Genomic DNA, 20,257 nt, shown 5'->3' on the forward strand with positions numbered 1-20,257 from the left:
TCTGAATGACACACATACGCTGTAGAAAAGGCCCATGGAGTTGGTGGATGAATCCTTTAATTCACGGCCACTTGCTTAGCTGGGCCAGGGGCGCTTTAATTAGGTCAGGTGGAAATGTCAGACAGATCGCAAATCATTAAAATGAGGAAATCACCATCGCCCGATCTCGCTGCTTTCTCTTCCTTAACTATGTCTAATCCAGAAGTTCTGTGCGTCGATGAATCCACGTAAGTCCACCGAATCTTTTACCACCGAATCTGTTACCTTTTCATCTCAACTATCTGTTGCGAACGGAAGAGCGGGCCATCAATTATTGTTTATAGTTATTACCGCGGAGCGCATGCTTCAAAACTATTGTGTAATGTAATGGTCAATGATTAGGGCCCTGCAGATCATCACAGGCCAATTATGCCAGCAAGATATATGGTTAATATGTAATGAAATTACATGTACATATGAAGACAAACTTGAAAGGGTGAAATATGAAACGTCATTGTTTGCTGAACTGATCAATTCTGATATCAAACCTGATGGGGATTGTAGATTGAATAACCGATCACTGATTGAATTATTTGTATTAGTCTTCTCATGATTATGATGAATAGTTACGAGCTTAAATGACTCAAGGATGATTTCTGTTTTCTTATTGAACTGAATTACCTAATTATTTTAAGAATTAATGATTGTTACTCTCAGAATTCTCACTTCCTGTTTGGATTTTCTCTCAGGTTTTTGCCTGCCATATGAGTTCTGTTATACTCACAGACATAATTCAAACAGTTTTAGAAACTTCCGAGTGTTTTTCATCCAATAGTAATAATAATATGCATATATTAGCATCTGGGACAGAGTAGGAGGCAGTTCACTATGGGCACACAATTCATCCAAAAGTGAAAATGCTGCCCCCTATCATAAAGAAGTTAAGAACAAGTGTATCTTTAATTCTATGTAAAAGATGTATCTTTCATCAACGTTTATGATGAGTATTTCTGTTATTTGATGTGGCTCTCTGCAATTTCTCCGGATATTTTGGAGGCATTTCTGAACATGGCGCCAATGTAAACTGAGGTTTTTGGATATAAATATGAACTTAATCGAACAAGACATATATGTATTGTGTAACATGAAGTCCTATGAGTGTCATCTGATGAAGATCATCAATCATCTCCTCTCTTTGGCTGAAATTTTCTGTGAGTTGGTGGTGACCTAACATAATCGTTTGTGGTGCTTTCGCTAAAGAGCCTATTTGAAATCGGACACTTTGGTGGGATTAACAACAAGATTACCTTTAAAATGGTATAAAATACATGTATGTTTGAGGAATTTTAATTATGAGATTTCTGTTGTTTGAATTTGGGATTGCAGCCATAATAAGTTTTAACCTGTCTCCTCTCCTTCATCTACACTGATTGAAGTAGATGTATCAAGTGACAACAATACGGGATCTTAGCTTTTACCTGGATTCAGCTGGTTAGTCTATGTCATGGAAAGATCAGGTGTTGTTAATGTTTTGTATACTCAGTGTAGATTGTGGCCTATATGGGATAAACTGTACATTTTAAGTAACATAAGCACATCAGGAAAAATACATTTTGTATTACTCATTCACTACTTTTTATTTCCCATGAGATGTTGTTTAGTGTTCTTCTCTGGCTTCAGGAGGATGATGTAACATTTTGGAGCAAACAGACAGAACAGCAGCCCAAAGCTGGAGGCCAGGATGGCAAAGATCTCTACAGCTACTGTGTACTTCCCAGGAGAGCTGACGTAGGCAGGGATGAAGGAGATCCACACGGCACAGAAGATCAGCATGCTGAAGGTGATGAACTTGGCCTCATTAAAGTTGCCTGGCAGTTTCCGGGCCAGAAATGCCAGGATGAAGCACAGACAGGCCAGGAAGCCGATGTATCCCAGAACGCACCAGAAGGCCAGTTGGGAGCCCACACTGCACTCCAGAATGATTTTAGAGCGTTGGTCCTGGATATTTCTGGATGGGTAGGGAGGGGCAGCCATGAGCCAGGCAGCACAGATCAGCACCTGAACCAGGGTGCAGGAGAATATGATGACCCTCTGCTGTTTGGGCCCCAGCCACTTCATAATGTTGTTCCCAGGCCTGGCGGCAGTGAAGGCTGCCAGGACCACCAGAGTTTTGCCCAGGATGCAGGAGATGCAGAGGGAGAAGGTGATGCTGAAGGCAGTGTGGCGCAGCATGCAGGACCAGGAGGTGGGCTCCCCGATGAACATCAGTGCACACAGGAAGCACAGAATCAGGGAGAGAAGGATAAAGAAACTCAGCTCAGAGTTGTTGACGCGGACGATGGGAGTGGTCCTGTGATGGAGGAAGACTGCCAGGACGAACACGGTCAGACAGGCGCCCACTACAGCGATCACCGTCAGGGCTATCCCCATTGCATCATGGGAAAGGAACTCCACCACTTTGGGGATGCACATTGTTCCATCAGCGTTTGACCAGAAGTCCTCGGGACATTCTGTGCAGTCTATAGAATCTACACAGAAAAACAGAAAGAAAGAGAATATGAATTTATCATTGATGGGTATCTGATGCAGTCAGGCGATATCCTACAGGTAAGTGACATTTGGTAGCAGATGTGGGACTGGTGTACAGATCAAGTCTTAAAATCACAACAAGAGTAAATTGTCATAATTTCAAAACAATTTTTTTTATACAGAGAAACGTTAACACAGGGAAATGAAAAATATTATCTTTTGTATACTATTGGTGCACAGTGGCTAACCTGAAAATGTTGACTCAATTTTCAACTTTGTGACAGAGCATTTGGCACAGAGAAGGAGATATGTACCCTGAAAAGATATACAGTGTATTCGGAATGTATTCAGATCCCTTGACTTTTTTCAAAAAAATTTTACGTTACAGCCTTATTCTAAAATGTATTAAATAGTTTTTTCCACTCATTAATCTATACACAATACCCTATAATGAGAAAGCAAAAACAGATTTGACATTTTTGCAAGTGTATTAATAATAAAAAATGCAAGTATCACATTTACATAAGTATTCACTATTCCCTTTACTCAGTACTTTGTTGAAGCACCTTTGGCAGGGATTACAGATTCTAGTTTTTTGGGGTATGGCGCTACAAGCTTGGCACACCTGTTTTTGGGGAGTTTCTCCAATTCTTCTCTGCAGATCATCACAAGCTCTGTCAGGTTGAATGGGGAGCGTAGCTGCACAGCTATTTTCAGGTCTCTCCAGAGATGTTCGATGGGGTTCAAGTCTGGGCTCTGGCTGGGCAAGTCAAGGACATTCAGAGACTTGCCCCGAAGCCACTCCTGCGTTGCTTTGGCTGTGTGCTTTAGGGTCGTTGTCCTGTTGGAAGGTGAACCTTCGCCCCAGTCTGAGGTCCTGAGAAGGTCCTTTTACTGAGGAGTGGCTTCAGTCTGGCCACTCTACCATAAAGGTCTGATTGGTGGATTGCTGGAGAGATGGTTGTCCTTCTGGAAGGTTCTCCAATCTCCACAGAGGAACTCTGGAGCTCTCTCAGAGAGACCATCGGGTTCTTCGTCACCACCTTGACCAACGCCCTTCTTCCCCAATTGATCAGTTTGGCCGAGCGGCCAGCTCTAGGAAGATTGTTGGTGGTTTCGAACTTCTTTCATTTAAGAATGATGGAGACCACTGTGTTCTTGCAGACCAGAAATGTTTTGGTACCCTTCCCCAGATCTGTGCCTCGACACGATCCTATCTCGGAGCTCTACGGGCAATTCTTTCGACCTCATGGCTTGTATTTTGCTCTGACGTGCACTGTCAACTGTGGGACCTTATATAGACAAGTGTGTGCCTTTCGAAATCATGTCCAATCAATTGAATTTACCACAGGGGGACTCCAATCAAGTTGTATAAACATCTCAAGGATGATGAATGGAAACATGAAGCACCTGAGCTAAATTTCAAGTCTCATAGCAAAGGGTCTGAACACTTATGTAAATAAGGTATTTCTGTTTTAATTTGTCATTATGCTGTATTGTGTGTAGATTGATGTGGAAACATTTTTTATTTAATCCATTTTAGTATAAGGCTGTAACATAACAAAATGTGAAACAAGGGAAGGGGCCTGAATACTTTCCAAATGCACAGTAGATATGGAGCCACTCCAGATTTGGCCCCGGGGGAGGGGGGTGTGGCAGCCACTAGAACTAAAGAATAACTCAAATGTAAATTCTTATTTAGCTTCCAGTCAATGTCTCTATACAAAGTCCAGAGTTTGAAATTGCATATGTAATTGGAACTGAGTTGATAGGTCCATAGCATTTAAAATGTTAGAGCGAAAAGTCAAACGTTAGAGCCATATCGGCCATTTTAGGTCATACCGGTATCAGGTTAGCTCAACCGCCATTTTCTCAGCCTCTGAGTATTAGAGAACAGTTTGATTGAATAACAAATCAAGTTCATAACAAGTGGATGAAATGTATCACATTTATCAACACTCACTAGTGGCTATGGATGAAATTGATCCAAATATCTGATAAAAACAAACATGTTTTTTTTTAAACATCAAATTTGACAATTAACGTGTGGAATGTTTTACATATATGCTTATTTTGGGGAATTGAAACATTTTTTTTGTGTTACTAAGGGTTAATCAAATAAAAAGTGTTACTGCTTGACAGACAGTGTCTCTTTGCAATCATTACCAATTTGGGGTAAATTGAGGTATTATTTTTTTTACTTGCTATATTGTATTTACTTCGCCACCATGGCCTTTTTATATTTTTATTTATTTATATATATATTTTGTTTGCCTTCACCTCCCTTATCTCACCTCACTTGCTCACATTGTATATAGACTTATTTTTCACTGTATTATTGACTGTATGTTTGTTTTACTCCATGTGTAACTATGTGTTGTTGTATGTGTCGAACTGCTTTGCTTTATCTTGGCCAGGTTGCAATTGTAAATGAGAACGTGTTCTCAACTTGCCTACCTTGTTAAATAAAGGTGAAATAAAATAAAATAAAAACCCGTTGGCACAAAAAATACCTTGGTGATTTTAGGGTTAAAGGAGGCTACAGGAATAAGACGACTGGAGGAGGACGTGCTGCTGGACAACACAAGGCCCTTTCTGTCAGCATCAACACAACACACGGACAGGATGTGCATAGTTGCTAGATCGAATCCACGAGCTGACAAGGTAAAAATCTGTCATTCTGCCCCTGATCAAGGCAGTTAACCCCACTGTTCCTAGGCCATCATTGAAAATAAGAATTTATTCTTAACTGACTTGCCTAGTTAAATAAAGGTTAAATTAAATTTAAAAAAATAACGCACTCAACTGGATCTAGAGAGACTATATAAAATCTACCAAAAGAAAGTTGTTCTATTGATTAACATAAATCAGAGACCTGACCTGTCCGACTACTAATCTACAGGTAAGTCATTATATTGATTCGGGTATATCAGAGACCTCACCTGTCTGACTACTAATCTACAGGTAAGTCATTATATTGATTAGGGTATATCTGTCCTCACCTGTCTGATAACTAATCTTGCCGCTGTCACATGGTACACAGTCAAAGCAGCACAGAGGTTCCCCACGACGGACAGCCTTCCTGGATCCTGGAGCACAGCTGGCACTGCACACGGAGACCACCAGCTGAACACCACAGAGAAAACACTTAAGCTGGTTCACCGTGTACCAGTTGTATACATTTAGCATAAAATGTATTGTCTTCATTACTATTATTTTTAACTTGACACTATGTGAGAGGGACACATTGCAAGACCAACATGCATCTTACATTGGAATCACAGTATTTCATCAAATCCCAACCTATCCCATTCCACCTACTTACCTCCACCTCACCCTACAGAACGTCAACAGTTGGCATCTGATGTGGTTAAATACACAGTGTGAGCAGCTTGCCTTGCTCTGATGCCCCGCCCACACGATCTTCTCCTCCTGGATCACCAACTCCTTCCCAGAGTCCTTTGCTCCGTCGAACAGACCGACGTTGATGAACTCCATGTTCCCACCCGAGCCCCTCTGCCAGTTGATGATGTCATAGTACGGGATGGAATCCCCTTTCAGGTCAAAGTTCACCTCCTCCCCAGAAATGTAAAAGGCAACTTCTTGTAGATAGTGCTGCAGCTTTGAAGAAACATTGCAAAATCAGAAAAACATTATTATAATATTTTTTTGCAGAGTGGTATGAAGCCCTATAGCTGTCAATTAGCATATGGATGTGCTCGAGAAGACAGATATTGAACAGGTACAGTAGATTATCTGTTCTATTCTTTTTCAAACGGTCCAGATAGTTACAATACCTTTACCTGCCAGGGGTGAACGTTGGTGCTGTGAGCGCAGGAGTGGTTGTGGAAGGGTCCTGCCCCAGCCTGGCAGTGGAGGAGGTTGTGCAGTGAGTGAGCGATGGCGTACACAGCCTTGTACACATTATAGGCCACTCTGGGGCTGGAGGTGTTCATGTAGGCTGAGTGCTGCTCCAGAAGAGTCTCCTGCCCTGAGCAGGGGGGCATCAGGGGGCTGGGGGGGGACAGAGAGGGAGAGCAGCCGTACAGAGCCTCCCACAGCTGCTGCACCAGGGGGTTGGAGGGGTACCTGCGGGGGTTCACCGTCTGCAGGTAGTCCCTGAGCCCTGGGATATTTCCCTGCCTGATCCCAAAGCCGATGGTGCCCCCCAGGTAGGGGAAGTATTCACTGGTGGTGAAGAGAGAGGCAGTGACCCAGGCCTCACTGGCCACCCACTGGATGCCTGTGATGTTCTGTGCCATGTAGTCCTTCAGGAAGGGGGTCATTTCCCCCTCGGCAGAGAACACCACCACTACCCTGGCTGTGGAGCTACGCATGACCTAGAGAGAAGAGAGAGAGAGAGAGGGGAGAGGGGAGAGATGAGAAGATAATAGAGGGTAATGGTGGGAGAGATGGAGGCAGAAGAGGGGAGAGGAAGGAGAGAGAAGGAGACAGGGTGGGAGAGGAGTTAGAAGGGGAGAGAGGGGAGACAGGGAGAAAGAGAGAAGACAGGGAGAGATATAACCTTTAATTTTGTATAGTACTCGTTTTTTTTTTTTTAAATATGCAAGACACATTTGCGTCAGGGACAGAACAGTCTCTCTCCCTCTCTTCATACCTCTATGATCTCCAGGGCCCTCTGCTGATTGTAGAGCAGAGGGATCATCTCCTGGTAGGCCACACACACACCCGTCCCCTTTAGCTCACTCAGCAGCCCTTGTAGGGCGAAGTGCCCATATTCATGGTCCCCACGCACCACCCCCACCCAGCGCCAGTCATACCGCACCAGCAGCTGAGCCATAGCCTTCACCTGGAATAGAAGAAAGGAGGATTAGACAAAAACTAGGTCATAACAGACCAGGAAGTGAACATACTTTGATTCACTCCATTTAAGTTGACTGCAGGGAGATCCACTTCAGAAATACTTCCTGAAGAATCCTGATATTCATGAGATCATTGCCTAATGCTTTTTTATTTAATTCCAGGCCTTCACCTGGTAGTCATCGTTGGGGATTACTCTGAAGAAGGTGGGGTACTTCCTCCTGTCACCGAGGCACGCGCACGACGAGAAGTAGCTGATCTGAGGAAAGACGTTGTAAGTAAAACACTCCTTCTTTCTACAACACAGACACAAGAACACTCATATGAAGAGTTTCTTTCCAAAACGCTACGTATACATTTTCAAAAATGTTGGTAAATTAGCTTTTATTGCTAATTAGCTTTTATTGCTGAAATGGTTAAAGAGACGGCTGTGTTTTTTCTCCATCTAATCACGTCATGGGGTAGTTTAATGATGCATTTATTTGTTTAAAATCTATCACTTGATGGTTTCATTTCAGAGAGACAAATCTTTTTTTTGCTAAATTATATACATCTGCCGAATTTTCTGAGAAATAAGTAGGACTGCTAGGTTTTACAGTAATATATATAATCATAATCATAATAATTCAATACACTAATATGAGATCTGTAAGTAAAACATTTACATTTTACAATTTAGTCATATAGCAGATGGTCTTATCCAGAGTGACTTACAGTAAGTGCATTTATCTATGGCTCTGTGAGACAATCACATATCACAGTCAAATAGACAGGATATGTACATTCCATTGCAGCTAAACAATGGCTATGTAGTGTTTTTTTGAATAAACACATTTTCTAAAATCTTTGATATGTAATATGTAATATTACAGTAATATGTTACACACACATGAAGGTACCCATAAGCAATCACTTCTGATTTAAAAAAAAATATAAATGTGAACAACTGGTGTATATAGCGTTTTTTGGAAATTACCTCTTCATATACATATTCACACACAGAGAACCAGAAAGGTTGTACAGTATCATGAGTCTGCAGTTGATCGATAAGTCAAATAATAAAAAGGTAATTCCTTAACATAGCTGAACTCTCAGTGGAGCCCTACCATGGGTATTTTAAAGGGCTGCAGGATTCTGGATACGACAATAGACTGCGCAGAACCGGATTCTCCGATAACAGCCAGAAGAGGAGAGGCACCAGAACACATGTGAGCCTGGCCCGGTCCGTTCAACATTGCCAGAGCAGCCCTCTGCCCTGTCAGAGGATAGGCACATGAGTCAAAGATCTTGTAGCCAAGCATGTGGTTGGGCAGCAGCTGCACACTCTGGTTGATCTCCTCCACCGCCAGCCTCATGGTCTGAGCCCAGCGGAAAGCCCTCGGGTCAAACCTGAATACACAGAGAGAGAGAGAGAGAGACAGACAGATGTTAGTGAGAGAGATGAGGAGGGGGAGGAAGAATGAGGAGAGAAAGATAAGGAGGAGAGGAAGGATAAGGAGAGAGAGCGAGAGAGAGGAGGAAGGAAGGAAGGATGAGGAGAGAGATGAGGAGGAGGGGAGGAAGGATGAGGAGAGAGAGTGAGAGAGATGAGGAGGAGGAGAGGAAGGATGAGGAGAGAGAGAGAGAAAAAAACAGAGGAGAAAGTGACGATAAAAGGAGTCAAATAGAACTAGAAACTACACGAGGGAAAGAGGCTACAGGTCAAATAGAGTATTACTGGTTAACACTGAAAACTCACCCATTGCACTTGACTGCTGTTGGTTGGTAGGTGTAGTTGACGTCTGGCATCTCCTGGTTGTAGTGCAGGGGGAAAATACCCCCAATGACAAAGTCACCATCAGCCACGAACCCAGGATCAAAGCCACTCAGCAGAGCACACTCTGAGTCTGTGGCTAGGGTGGAGGACGGGCTGACTGTGAGGGAGGAAGATAGAGACCACAAGAACAGCAGAGACATCCTCACTCACACCTATCCCCTCTAACAGTCAGAGAGAGGGCAGGAGAGCAGTTATATATATGACCTATCGTCTCTCTGCATCTCATTACTGACAAGACAAGCCCTGGATTGGACATCTGTTTAGAAGGCATATGACATCATCACATCATCACAAGTTTATACTGTACTATAAAGGGGTGTCTAGGCTAGGGATGAGGGTATGATTACAGTTTGTTTACCAAGCTACAGTGCCTTGCAAAACTATTTATCCCCTTGGCATTTATCCTATTTTGTGGCATTACAACCTGTTATTTAAATGGATTTTATTTGGATTTCATGTAATGGACATACACAAAATAGTTCAAATTGGTGAAGTGAAATGAAAAAATACATTCTTTGCTTTGAAGCCCCTAAATAAGATATGGAGCAGTCAATATAATAATAATTAGCTAAATAAAAGTCCACCTGTGTGCAATCTAAGTGTCACATGATCTGTCACATGATCTCAGTATATTTACAGCTGTTCTGAAAGGCCCCAGAGTCTGCAACACCACTAAGCAAGAGGCACCACCAAGCAAGCGGCACTATGAAGACCAAGGAGCTCTCCAAACAGGTCAGGGACAAAGTTGTGGAGAAGTACAGATCAGGGTTGGGTTACAAAAAAATATCAGAAATGTTGAACATCCCACAGAGCACCATTAAATCCATTATTAAAAATGGAAAGAATATGGCACCACAACAAACCTGCCAACAGAGGGCCGCCCACCAAAACCTACGGACCAGGGAGAGGCAACAAAGAGACCAAATATAACCCTGAAGGAGCTGCAAAGCTCTACAGCGGAGATTGGAGTATCTATCCATAGGACCACGTTAAGCCGTACACTCCACAGAGCTGGGCTTTACGGAAGAATGGCCAGAAAAAAGCCATTGCTTAAAACTTCTTCAGGATTGGTGTGTCCCCTGTGGGACGGTTGAGCTAACGTAGGATAATGCGATTAGCATGAGGTTGTAAGTAACAAGAACATTTTCCAGGACATAGACATATCTGATATTGGCAGAAAGCTTAAAATCTTGTTAATCTAACTGCACTGTCCAATTTACTGTAGCTATTACAGTGAAATAATACAATGCTATTGTTTGAGTGTGCACAATTTTGAACATAAAGTTATTAATAAACAAATTAGGCACATTTGGGCCGTCTTGATACAACATTTTGAACGGTTCATTGGATCATTCTTAAACTTTGCACATACACTGCTGCCATCCAGTGGCCAAAATCTAAATTGCACCTGGGCTGGAATAATAAATGATGGCCTTTGTCTTGCATTTCAAAGATGATTGTACTAAAAAAATATATTTTACCAGATCTATTGTGTTATATTCTCCTAACATTCCTTTCACATTTCCACAAACTTCAAAGTGTTTCCTTTCAAATGGTACCAAGATTATGCATACCCTTGCTTCAGGACCTGAACTACAGGCAGTTAGATTTGGGTATGTCATTTTAGGTGAAAATGGAAAAAAAGTGTCCGATCCTTCATTAAAGAAAAAAATAAGCAAACACGTTTGGGTGTTCGCCAAAAGGCATGTGGGAGACTCCCCAAACATACGCAAGAAGGTACTCTGGTCGGATGAGAGTAAAATTTAGCTTTTTGGCCATCAAGGAAATCGCTATGTCTGGCGCAAACCCAACACCTCCCATCACCCCGAAACAACATCCCCGCAGTGAAGCATGGTGGTGGCAGCATCATGCTGTTGGGATGTTTGTCATCGGTAGGGACTGGGAAACTGGTCAGAATTGAAGGAATGATGGCTGGCGCTAAATACAGGGAAATTCTTGAGATAAACCTGTTTCAGTCTTCCAGAGATTTGAGACTGGACGGAGGTTCACCTTCCAGTAGCACAATGACCCTAAGCATACTGCTAAAGCAACACTCGAGTGGTTTAAGGGGAAACATTTAAATGTCTTGGAATGGCCTAGTCAAAGCGCAGACCTCAACCCAATTGAGAATCTGTGGTACGACTTAAAGATTGCTCTACACCAGTGGAACCCATCCAACTTGAAGGAGACGGATCAGTTTTGCCTTGAAGAATAGGCAAAAATCCCAGTGGATCCCAGTGGCTAGATGTGCCAAGTTTATAGAGACATACCCCAAGAGACTTGCAGCTGTAATTGCTGCAAAAGGTGGCTCTACAAAGTTTTGACTTTGGGGGGGGTGAATAGTTATGCATGCTCAAGTGTTGTGTTTTTTTGTCTAATTTCTTGTTTGTTCCAGAATAAAAAAATATTTTGCTTCTTCAAAGTGGTAGGCATTAAATTATACAAACCCTGCCACAATCCATTTTAATTTCAGGTTGTAAGGCAACAAAACAGGAAAAATGGCAAGGGGGTGAACACTTACGCAAGCCACTGTACCACGTAGCATTAGCGTTGTAGTGTGTAAATCGTCTGGTAGCACGATTCAAATGCTGTAGCGTTTAATTCTATGTTTATTTGACAGTTTTCAGGATGAAATCTCTTGAGATGCACCATTTTGTTTTCAAAGGACAAATAATTGACAAAAAAGCAATGCTTAGTAACCAGAATATTATGAAAAGGAAAATAACACAGTAAAATTGCTAAGTTAAACAATAAAAAAAGAAAACATCTTTAATAACTACTGTCTAATAATAATAAAACAATCATTGTTAAAACAAAAATGTATCATGACTATAGCATGACTAAACCTCTCACTAGATCAGGGATAGGCAAACTTTTTGGCTCGAGGGCCATATTGGGATTTAATGGAGTGACGCATGTCTTTGGGGACCAACTGTTTGTTTAAATGTATTTGCAGAGGCCTCCTGAGTGGCGCCGCAGCCGAAAGCACTACATCGCAGTGCTTGAAGCATCACTACAGACCCGGGTTCGATCCCAGGCCCGCGGGATTGAAGTGCCCGCGGGCCGTACTCCCCCCCCCCCCCCCCCCCCTGCTCTAGATACAGTAACCATAACATTAGCTAACTTGGGTGAGCTATATCTTTGATCAGGAAAATGGTACAGTAATTCAACCAAAAAATATATAATTTTTAGCTTGCCACATTCCACAAAAATGTCCCGAAGACACTATAAACATCTATTTCATTTTTGGGTTTACAGTAGGTCAAAAGTAAACTGAGAACTATGACAAATAAATGTGTCCTCATTAATCTATGCATTTTTATTTCCTCCCCATGAGATGTTGTTTAGTGTTCTTCTCTGGCTTCAGGAGGATGATGTAACACTTTGGAGCAAACAGACAGAACAGCAGCCCAAAGCTGGAGGCCAGGATGGCAAAGATCTCTACAGCTACTGTGTACTTCCCAGGAGAGCTGACGTAGGCAGGGATGAAGGAGATCCACACGGCACAGAAGATCAGCATGCTGAAAGTGATGAACTTGGCCTCATTAAAGTTGCCTGGCAGTTTCCGGGCCAGAAATGCCAGGATGAAGCACAGACAGGCCAAGAGGCCGATGTATCCCAGAACGCACCAGAAGGCCAGTTGGGAGCCCACACTGCACTCCAGAATGATCTTAGAGCGTTGGTCCTGGATATTTCTGGAAGGGTAGGGAGGAGCAGCAATGAGCCAGGCAGCACAGATCAGCACCTGAACCAGGGTGCAGGAGAATATGATGACCCTCTGCTGTTTGGGCCCCAGCCACTTCATAATGTTGTTCCCAGGCCTGGCGGCAGTGAAGGCTGCCAGGACCACCAGAGTCTTGCCCAGGATGCAGGAGATGCAGAGGGAGAAGGTGATGCTGAAGGCAGTGTGGCGCAGCATGCAGGACCAGGAGGTGGGCTCCCCGATGAACATCAGTGCACACAGGAAGCACAGAATCAGGGAGAGAAGGATAAAGAAACTCAGCTCAGAGTTGTTGACGCGGACGATGGGAGTGGTCCTGTGATGGAGGAAGACTGCCAGGACGAACATGGTCAGACAGGCGCCCACTACAGCGATCACCGTCAGGGCTATCCCCATTGCATCATGGGAAAGGAACTCCACCACTTTGGGGATGCACATTGTTCCATCAGTGTTTGACCAGAAGTCCTCGAGACATTCTTTGCAGTCTATAGAATCTACACAGAAAAACAGAGAGCAAGAGCTTAGGAATTTTGGGTATGTGATGCAGTCATGCGATATTCTACATGTAAGTGACATTTGGTGGCAGAAATGGGACTGGTGTACATAGGTTAACCCTTAAAGTACCAACAAGGGTAAATTGTCATAATTTCAAAAATATTTTATTTTTTATCCTTCTGAAATGTCTTTGTATACTAAACACGCATAGTGGCTCAGCTGAAAATGTGAACTCAAAAGTTAAACTTTGTGATCAAATTTGGCACAGAGAAGTAGATGAATGTATCCTTACATACTGTATATAGATATATGGAGCCACCCCAGATTTGGCCACTAGGGGGGCACTATAAATACATGTTTAGTTTCCAGTCAGTGTATCTATACCAAGTCCAGAGTCCCATTTTTCAGATGCAATTGGAACTGAGTTGATAGCGTTCCAAAGTTAGAGCTAATAGTCTGATGACACCGGTGCTTAATCGCCTATATCACCCATAACGGTGGCCATCTTAATCGCCTATATCACCCATATAGGTGGCCATCTTAATCGCCTATATCGCCCATATCGGTGGCCATCTTAATCGCCTATATCGCCCATATAGGTGGCCATCTTAATCGTCTATATCGCCCATATAGGTGGCCATCTTAATCGCCTATATCGCCCATATCGGTGGCCATCTTAATCGCCTATATCGCCCATATCGGTGGCCATCTTAATCGCCTATATCCCCCATATAGGTGGCCATCTTAATCGCCTATATCGCCCATATCGGTGGCAATCTTAATCGCATATATCACCCATATAGGTGGCCATCTTAATCGCCTATATCGCCCATATCGGTGGCCATCTTAATCGCCTATATCGCCCATATAGGTGGCCATCTTAATCGTCTATATCGCCCATATAGGTGGCCATCTTAATCGCCTATATCGCCCATATCGGTGGCCATCTTAATCGCCTATATCGCCCATATAGGTGGCCATCTTAATCACCTATATCGCCCATATCGGTGGCCATCTTAATCGCCTATATCGCCCATATCGGTGGCGATCTTAATCGCCTATATCGCCCATATAGGTGGCCATCTTAATCGCCTATATCGCCCATATCGGTGGCCATCTTAATCGCCTATATCGCCCATATAGGTGGCCATCTTAATCGCCTATATCGCCCATATCGGTGGCCATCTTAATCGCCTATATCGCCCATATAGGTGGCCATCTTAATCGCCTATATCGCCCATATAGGTGGCCATCTTAATCGCCTATATCGCCCATATAGGTGGCCATCTTAATCGCCTATATCGCCCATATCGGTGGCCATCTTAATCGCCTATATCGCCCATATAGGTGGCCATCTTAATCGCATATATCGCCCATATCGGTGGCCATCTTAATCGCCTATATCGCCCATATAGGTGGCCATCTTAATCGCATATATCGCCCATATCGGTGGTCATCTTAATCGCATATATCGCCCATATAGGTGGCCATCTTAATCGCCTATATCGCCCATATAGGTGGCCATCTTAATCGCCTATATCGCCCATATCGGTGGCCATCTTAATCGCCTATATCGCCCATATAGGTGGCCATCTTAATCGCCTATATCGCCCATATCGGTGGCCATCTTAATCGCCTATATCGCCCATATAGGTGGCCATCTTAATCGCCTATATCGCCCATATCGGTGGCCATCTTAATCGCCTATATCGCCCATATAGGTGGCCATCTTAATCGCCTATATCGCCCATATAGGTGGCCATCTTAATCGCCTATATCGCCCATATAGGTGGCCATCTTAATCGCCTATATCGCCCATATCGGTGGCCATCTTAATCGCCTATATCGCCCATATAGGTGGCCATCTTAATCGCCTATATCGCCCATATCAGTGGCCATCTTAATCGCCTATATCGCCCATATAGGTGGCCATCTTAATCGCATATATCGCCCATATAGGTGGCCATCTTAATCGCCTATATCACCCATATCGGTGGCCATCTTAATCGCATATATCGCCCATATAGGTGGCCATCTTAATCGCCTATATCACCCATATCGGTGGCCATCTTAATCGCCCATATCGGTGGCCATCTTAATCGCCTATATCGCCAATATCGGTGGCCATTTTTATCGCCTATATCGCCCATATCGGTGACCATCTTAAAAGTCGCACCAGTATGACAGATTAACTTAATTGCCAATTTCTCAGCCTCTGAGTATTACAGAACACTTTGAATGAAGAACAGACAAATCTTCATAACAAGTGAATGAAATGCATCATATTTATCAACACATATACTGCATGCATGTAAATGTTTGTAAATTGTATCGTCTTTTGTCTGTAATGTATTTTTTGTTATGTGTCGGACCCCGAGTAAGACTAATTGTAGCTAATGGGGATCATAATTAATCAAATCAAATCAAAATATGTTAAAAACATGAAAAATAAAAAAACAAAAATGTGTGAAAATGTAAAAATATATGCTTATTTTGAGGAATTTAAACCATTTTCTCGTGTTACAAAATGGTTAATAAAATAAAAAAGTGTTACTGCTTGACAGACAGTGTCTCTTTGCAATCATTACCAATTTGGGGTAAATTGGGGTATTACCCGTTGGCACTATTAAACAAAAAATACTTTTTTAGGGTTAAAGGAGGCTACAGGAATAAGACGACTGGAGGAGGACGTGCTGCTGGCATTTTCTAACACAACACATGGACAGGATGTACATAGTGCACTCAACTGAATCTAGAGAGACTATAAAATTTACCAAAAGAAAGTTGTTCTATTGATTAACATAAATCAGAGTCCTGACCTGTCTGATTACTAATCTACAGGTAAGTCATTATATTGATTAGGGTAAATCAGAGTCCTCACCTGTCTGATTAATAATCTACAGGTAAGTCATTATATTGATTAGGGTATATCAGTCCTCACCTGTCTGATTACTAATCTACAGGTAAGTCATTATATTGATTCGGGTATATCAGAGACCTCACCTGTCTGATTACTAATCTACAGGTAAGTCATTATATTGATTAGGGTATATCTGTCCTCACCTGTCTGATAACTAATCTTGCCGCTGTCACATGGTACACAGTCAAAGCAGCACAGAGGTTCCCCACGACGGACAGCCTTCCTGGATCCTGGAGCACAGCTGGCACTGCACACGGAGACCACCAGCTGAACAAATCAAAGATCAATATCTTCAGACTAATTAACGCTACCTTAATACTGATATTATTCCAGCCACTAGAGGGCACTCAATATGAGATCATTGGAGAAATCTCACTGACAGTTCTAGTAGGATGGTTAGAGAATAAGACATCAAGCATTGGAACGCATCAACTGGATGACCTGCAATACAAGCTTTGGAGAAACCAAAATATTTCAGGACAAATAATCCTGTTTAAAAATAACTATAATAATATGTTTACATTCACCATGCAGAGGAACTTACATCCAGGACTCTCTACACAACGTCAACAGTTGGCATCTGATGTGGTTAAATACACAGTGTGAGCAGCTTGCCTTGCTGTGATGCCTCGCCCACACTATCTTCTCTTGCTGGATTGCCAGCTCCTTCCCAGAGTCCTTTGAGCCATCATACAGCCCCACTGTGACAAAGCGGGGACCTCCGTTTGGCCCCCTCTGCCAGTTGATGAGGTCATAGGATGGGATGGCGTCCCCTTTCTGGTCAAAGTTCATATTTTCTCCAGATACGTTGAAGGACACATCCTGGAGATATTGCTGGAGCTATGATGAGAGAAAAATAATTGTCTCATTCTTTAACTACATCTAATTACATTTGTTGACACACCAAAATGTTTTCAACATTCATCTGTTTAGTTATTTACATAATGATATGCTCCCCCCCCCCCCCCCACTTTAGTAAGTAATTGACACATACCTGCCAGGGGTAAACGTTGGTGCTGTGAGCGCAGGAGCGGTTGTGGAAGGGTCCTGCCCCAGCCTGGCAGTGGAGGAGGTTGTGCAGTGAGTGAGCGATGGCGTACACAGCCTTGTACACATTATAGGCCACTCTGGGGCTGGAGGTGTTCATGTAGGCTGAGTGCTGCTCCAGAAGAGTCTCCTGCCCTGAGCAGGGGGGCATCAGGGGGCTGGGGGGGGACAGAGAGGGAGAGCAGCCGTACAGAGCCTCCCACAGCTGCTGCACCAGGGGGTTGGAGGGGTACCTGCGGGGGTTCACCGTCTGCAGGTAGTCCCTGAGCCCTGGGACTTTCCCTGAGCGGATGGCGAAGCCAATAGTCCCATCCAGGAATGGATAAGTCTCTGCCAGCACATTGGCAGTGACCCAGGCCTCACTGGCCACCCACTGGGTACCAGTGATGTTCTGCTTGACAAACTCCTTGAGGAAAGGGTATAATTCTCCCTCCCCAGAGAAGACTATCACCACCCGCGCTGTGGAGTGCCTCATCACCTCCAGGATCTGCAGGACCCTCTCTCTGCTGTAGTCTTTAGGGATCATCTCATCATAGGCCAGACAGACATCTGTGTTCTGGATCTCCCTCTTCAGGCCCTGCAGGGCGAAGTGGCCGTAGTCGTGGTCCTCGCGGATCACACCAATCCACTTCCAGCCGAAACGCTGAAGCAGACTGGCGATGGCCTTCACCTGGTAGTCGTCATTTGGAACCACTCTGAAGAACGTCGGGTATTCTTTCCTGTCACTCAGGCACGAGCAGGTGGAGAAATAGCTGATCTGAAAGAACATAGAACATCTATTTTAAGCAAACGTTAATTTCACTTAATAATTTCAAGGTGTGCATGTAAACCACATATACCATTATTACAACATGTAAAATACATGAATATATATACAAATCATGTATTATTTATGAGAGCGCTAATCGTATTTACACTAGTCTTAAACAAAAGACAACATATTTAATTCAATTGTTAACAAACTATGTAATTCTAGGTACAACATGTTGATAAGCGCTTTTACATTTGTGTTCAGAGTCACAGACAAACCACCCTTTTGGAATAGTAGATTAGCTTTTTACACTAAAATAATTTCAAATTTTTAAATTTGAATACTGATCCACAGAATCTGAATTTGATTATAGTTCCCCCTAGTTCAACAGTGGATCTTAACTTAAAAACAAGAAATGCCTTTTCATCTGCACCAGTGGTGTAGTGCCACTTTCTGAGGTACCGGAGCCCACATCTAAAATAATAATGTCATAATTTCTCAATCAAAGTTTGTACTGACTGATGCAGCCTATTGAATATCATTTTAGAATACGCATTAAAGGCCTCCTCCAAATGCAATGTCTGGCCACACCCACACATATTGTCTCAACAAATAGTTATGTTTTTTAATTCCGTCAAACACCAAATTAGACGTACGTAATTTTAAAAGAGGCCATCTGTCAATCGTGAATGATAATTATTCTCGTTTTACCAGTGAACCATCCAATCATTTGATCTTAATCAGTCTTATGGGAATATACATTTAGATCTTATTGAATGATGTAGGGCCTAACTGTGGTTCCGTGAGCAAATGAGAGCAGATGGTGGTAGCAAATAGCAAAAGGCTTACTTTACCTGGATTATGGTCCAGTCGTTGTGGCACAATGTTGAGTTTAGGCCGGATGAGAAAAGAAATGTGACCACTCAGCTTACCATCCTAAAATCTCATAAGAAATGAAGTGGTGTTTTTGATCTAACAGTCACTGTACTCTATTCAGTTCTGTAGAGTACTAATAGAAAATGATGTGAATTCGCAGATATTGATTCAGCTTGGATTTAACTGTAGTGAACAGGTACCACTGTGAGAAGTGGAGGAGCAAGGTTCCGGTGAGCTCTGGCAGCACTACAACCCTGATCTGAACCCTGCAACAAAAAAACATCATCACTCACCATGGGGATTCTGAAGGGCTGCAGAGTTCTGGACAAAACAATGGACTGTGAGGAGCCAGACTCCCCTACCATGGCTATTAACGGGCTGGCACCAGAACACATAGGGCTCTGTTCTTCACCCTGTCCGTTCAGCATCGCCAACACTGCTCTCAGAGCCGTGACTGGCGTGGCACACGAGTCAAAGATCTTGTAGCCCAGCGTGTGGTTGGGCAGCAGCTGCTCACTCTGGTTGATTTCCTCCACTGCCAGCCTCATGGTCTGAGCCCAGCGGAAAGCCCTCGGGTCAAACCTGAGAGAGAGAGAGAGATAGAAAGAGAGAGAGAAACAGAGGGAGAGAGAGCAAGAGAGAGAGAGAGAGAGAAAGAGAAAGAGAGAGAGAGAATGTTTCCCCATTTCCACTTCCACTGATGGTCAGTCTGGTCTGAACAACACAACTAGACCGAGAAATGTGATCTCAATGAAAGTGGCAACAATCCCAGCACAGAACACGGTGTTAAGGGATTAGGAGGAAAACACAGAAAAGGAGAGGAGATTCCAGTAGACAAGAGTTCACAGTAGAGGTCAAAGGTCCTCAATGGACCTGACAATCAGAACCTATTCTCCACAAACTCTTATTGTTTACAGTAGGACTTGAGCCACACATCCAGGCCCCCAGTAACTCAGCTCACATAGAGAGAGAGAGAGAAAGAGAGAGAAAGAGAAAGAGAGAGAGAGAAAGAGAGAGAGAGAGAAAGAGAACTGTAGGACTTGAGCCACACATCCAGCCCCCCTGTGAGTCAGCTCACCCTTGACACAGTGCTGCCAGGGGCTGGTGGGTGTAGTCCGTGCCAGGCAGCTCCACCCGGTAGTGAAGGGGAAAGATCCCCCCCATCATGAAGTCACCCTGGGCTGAAAACCCAGGCAGCTCAAAGGCCCCCTGCGGGGAGCAGGCTGGCTGGGTAGAGGTGGCTTCTGTCAGAGGGGAAATAGAAACAGGGTAGTATAGGGACCACCACAGAAGAAGAGACAT

General features: G+C 43.4%; 2 protein-coding genes across 2 annotated transcripts; both read right to left on the reverse strand.

Annotated features, from left to right (window-relative positions):
• Positions 1–1,590: 1,590 nt before the first annotated feature.
• LOC139548361 (extracellular calcium-sensing receptor-like) lies at positions 1,591–9,290 on the reverse strand. The gene is made up of 9 exons (XM_071357996.1): positions 9,068–9,290; positions 8,436–8,718; positions 7,502–7,588; positions 7,127–7,318; positions 6,598–6,848; positions 6,312–6,522; positions 5,929–6,129; positions 5,511–5,634; positions 1,591–2,507 (listed from the first exon to the last, which is right to left on the reverse strand). Exons 1-9 carry the CDS (start codon positions 9,283–9,285, stop codon positions 1,609–1,611), a joined length of 2,466 nt encoding a protein of 821 aa, XP_071214097.1. The 5' UTR covers positions 9,286–9,290; the 3' UTR covers positions 1,591–1,608.
• A 3,174-nt stretch (positions 9,291–12,464) lies between these two features.
• Positions 12,465–20,257, reverse strand: LOC139548359 (extracellular calcium-sensing receptor). The gene is made up of 7 exons (XM_071357995.1): positions 20,034–20,257; positions 19,249–19,537; positions 17,562–18,085; positions 17,276–17,486; positions 16,921–17,121; positions 16,425–16,548; positions 12,465–13,360 (listed from the first exon to the last, which is right to left on the reverse strand). Exons 1-7 carry the CDS (start codon positions 20,255–20,257, stop codon positions 12,465–12,467), a joined length of 2,469 nt encoding a protein of 822 aa, XP_071214096.1.

Source organism: Salvelinus alpinus, chromosome 21 (genome assembly GCF_045679555.1).
Source record: "Salvelinus alpinus chromosome 21, SLU_Salpinus.1, whole genome shotgun sequence".
NCBI lineage: Eukaryota > Metazoa > Chordata > Actinopteri > Salmoniformes > Salmonidae > Salvelinus > Salvelinus alpinus.

Coding starts and splice junctions, on each gene's coding strand:
- LOC139548361 (XM_071357996.1), bottom strand. CDS start 9,285: ATGTCTCTGCTGTTCTTGTGGTCTCTATCTTCCTCCCTCACAGTCAGC. Junction 7,589..8,435: donor AGCCCTTTAAAATACCCATG/GTAGGGCTCCAC, acceptor GTCTTTCCTCAG/ATCAGCTACTTCTCGTCGTG. Junction 6,130..6,311: donor CCAACGTTCACCCCTGGCAG/GTAAAGGTATTG, acceptor GTTTCTTCAAAG/CTGCAGCACTATCTACAAGA.
- LOC139548359 (XM_071357995.1), bottom strand. CDS start 20,257: ATGTCTCTTCTTCTGTGGTGGTCCCTATACTACCCTGTTTCTATTTCC. Junction 17,122..17,275: donor CCAACGTTTACCCCTGGCAG/GTATGTGTCAAT, acceptor CTCTCATCATAG/CTCCAGCAATATCTCCAGGA. Junction 16,549..16,920: donor CAATCCAGCAAGAGAAGATA/GTGTGGGCGAGG, acceptor TGATTTGTTCAG/CTGGTGGTCTCCGTGTGCAG.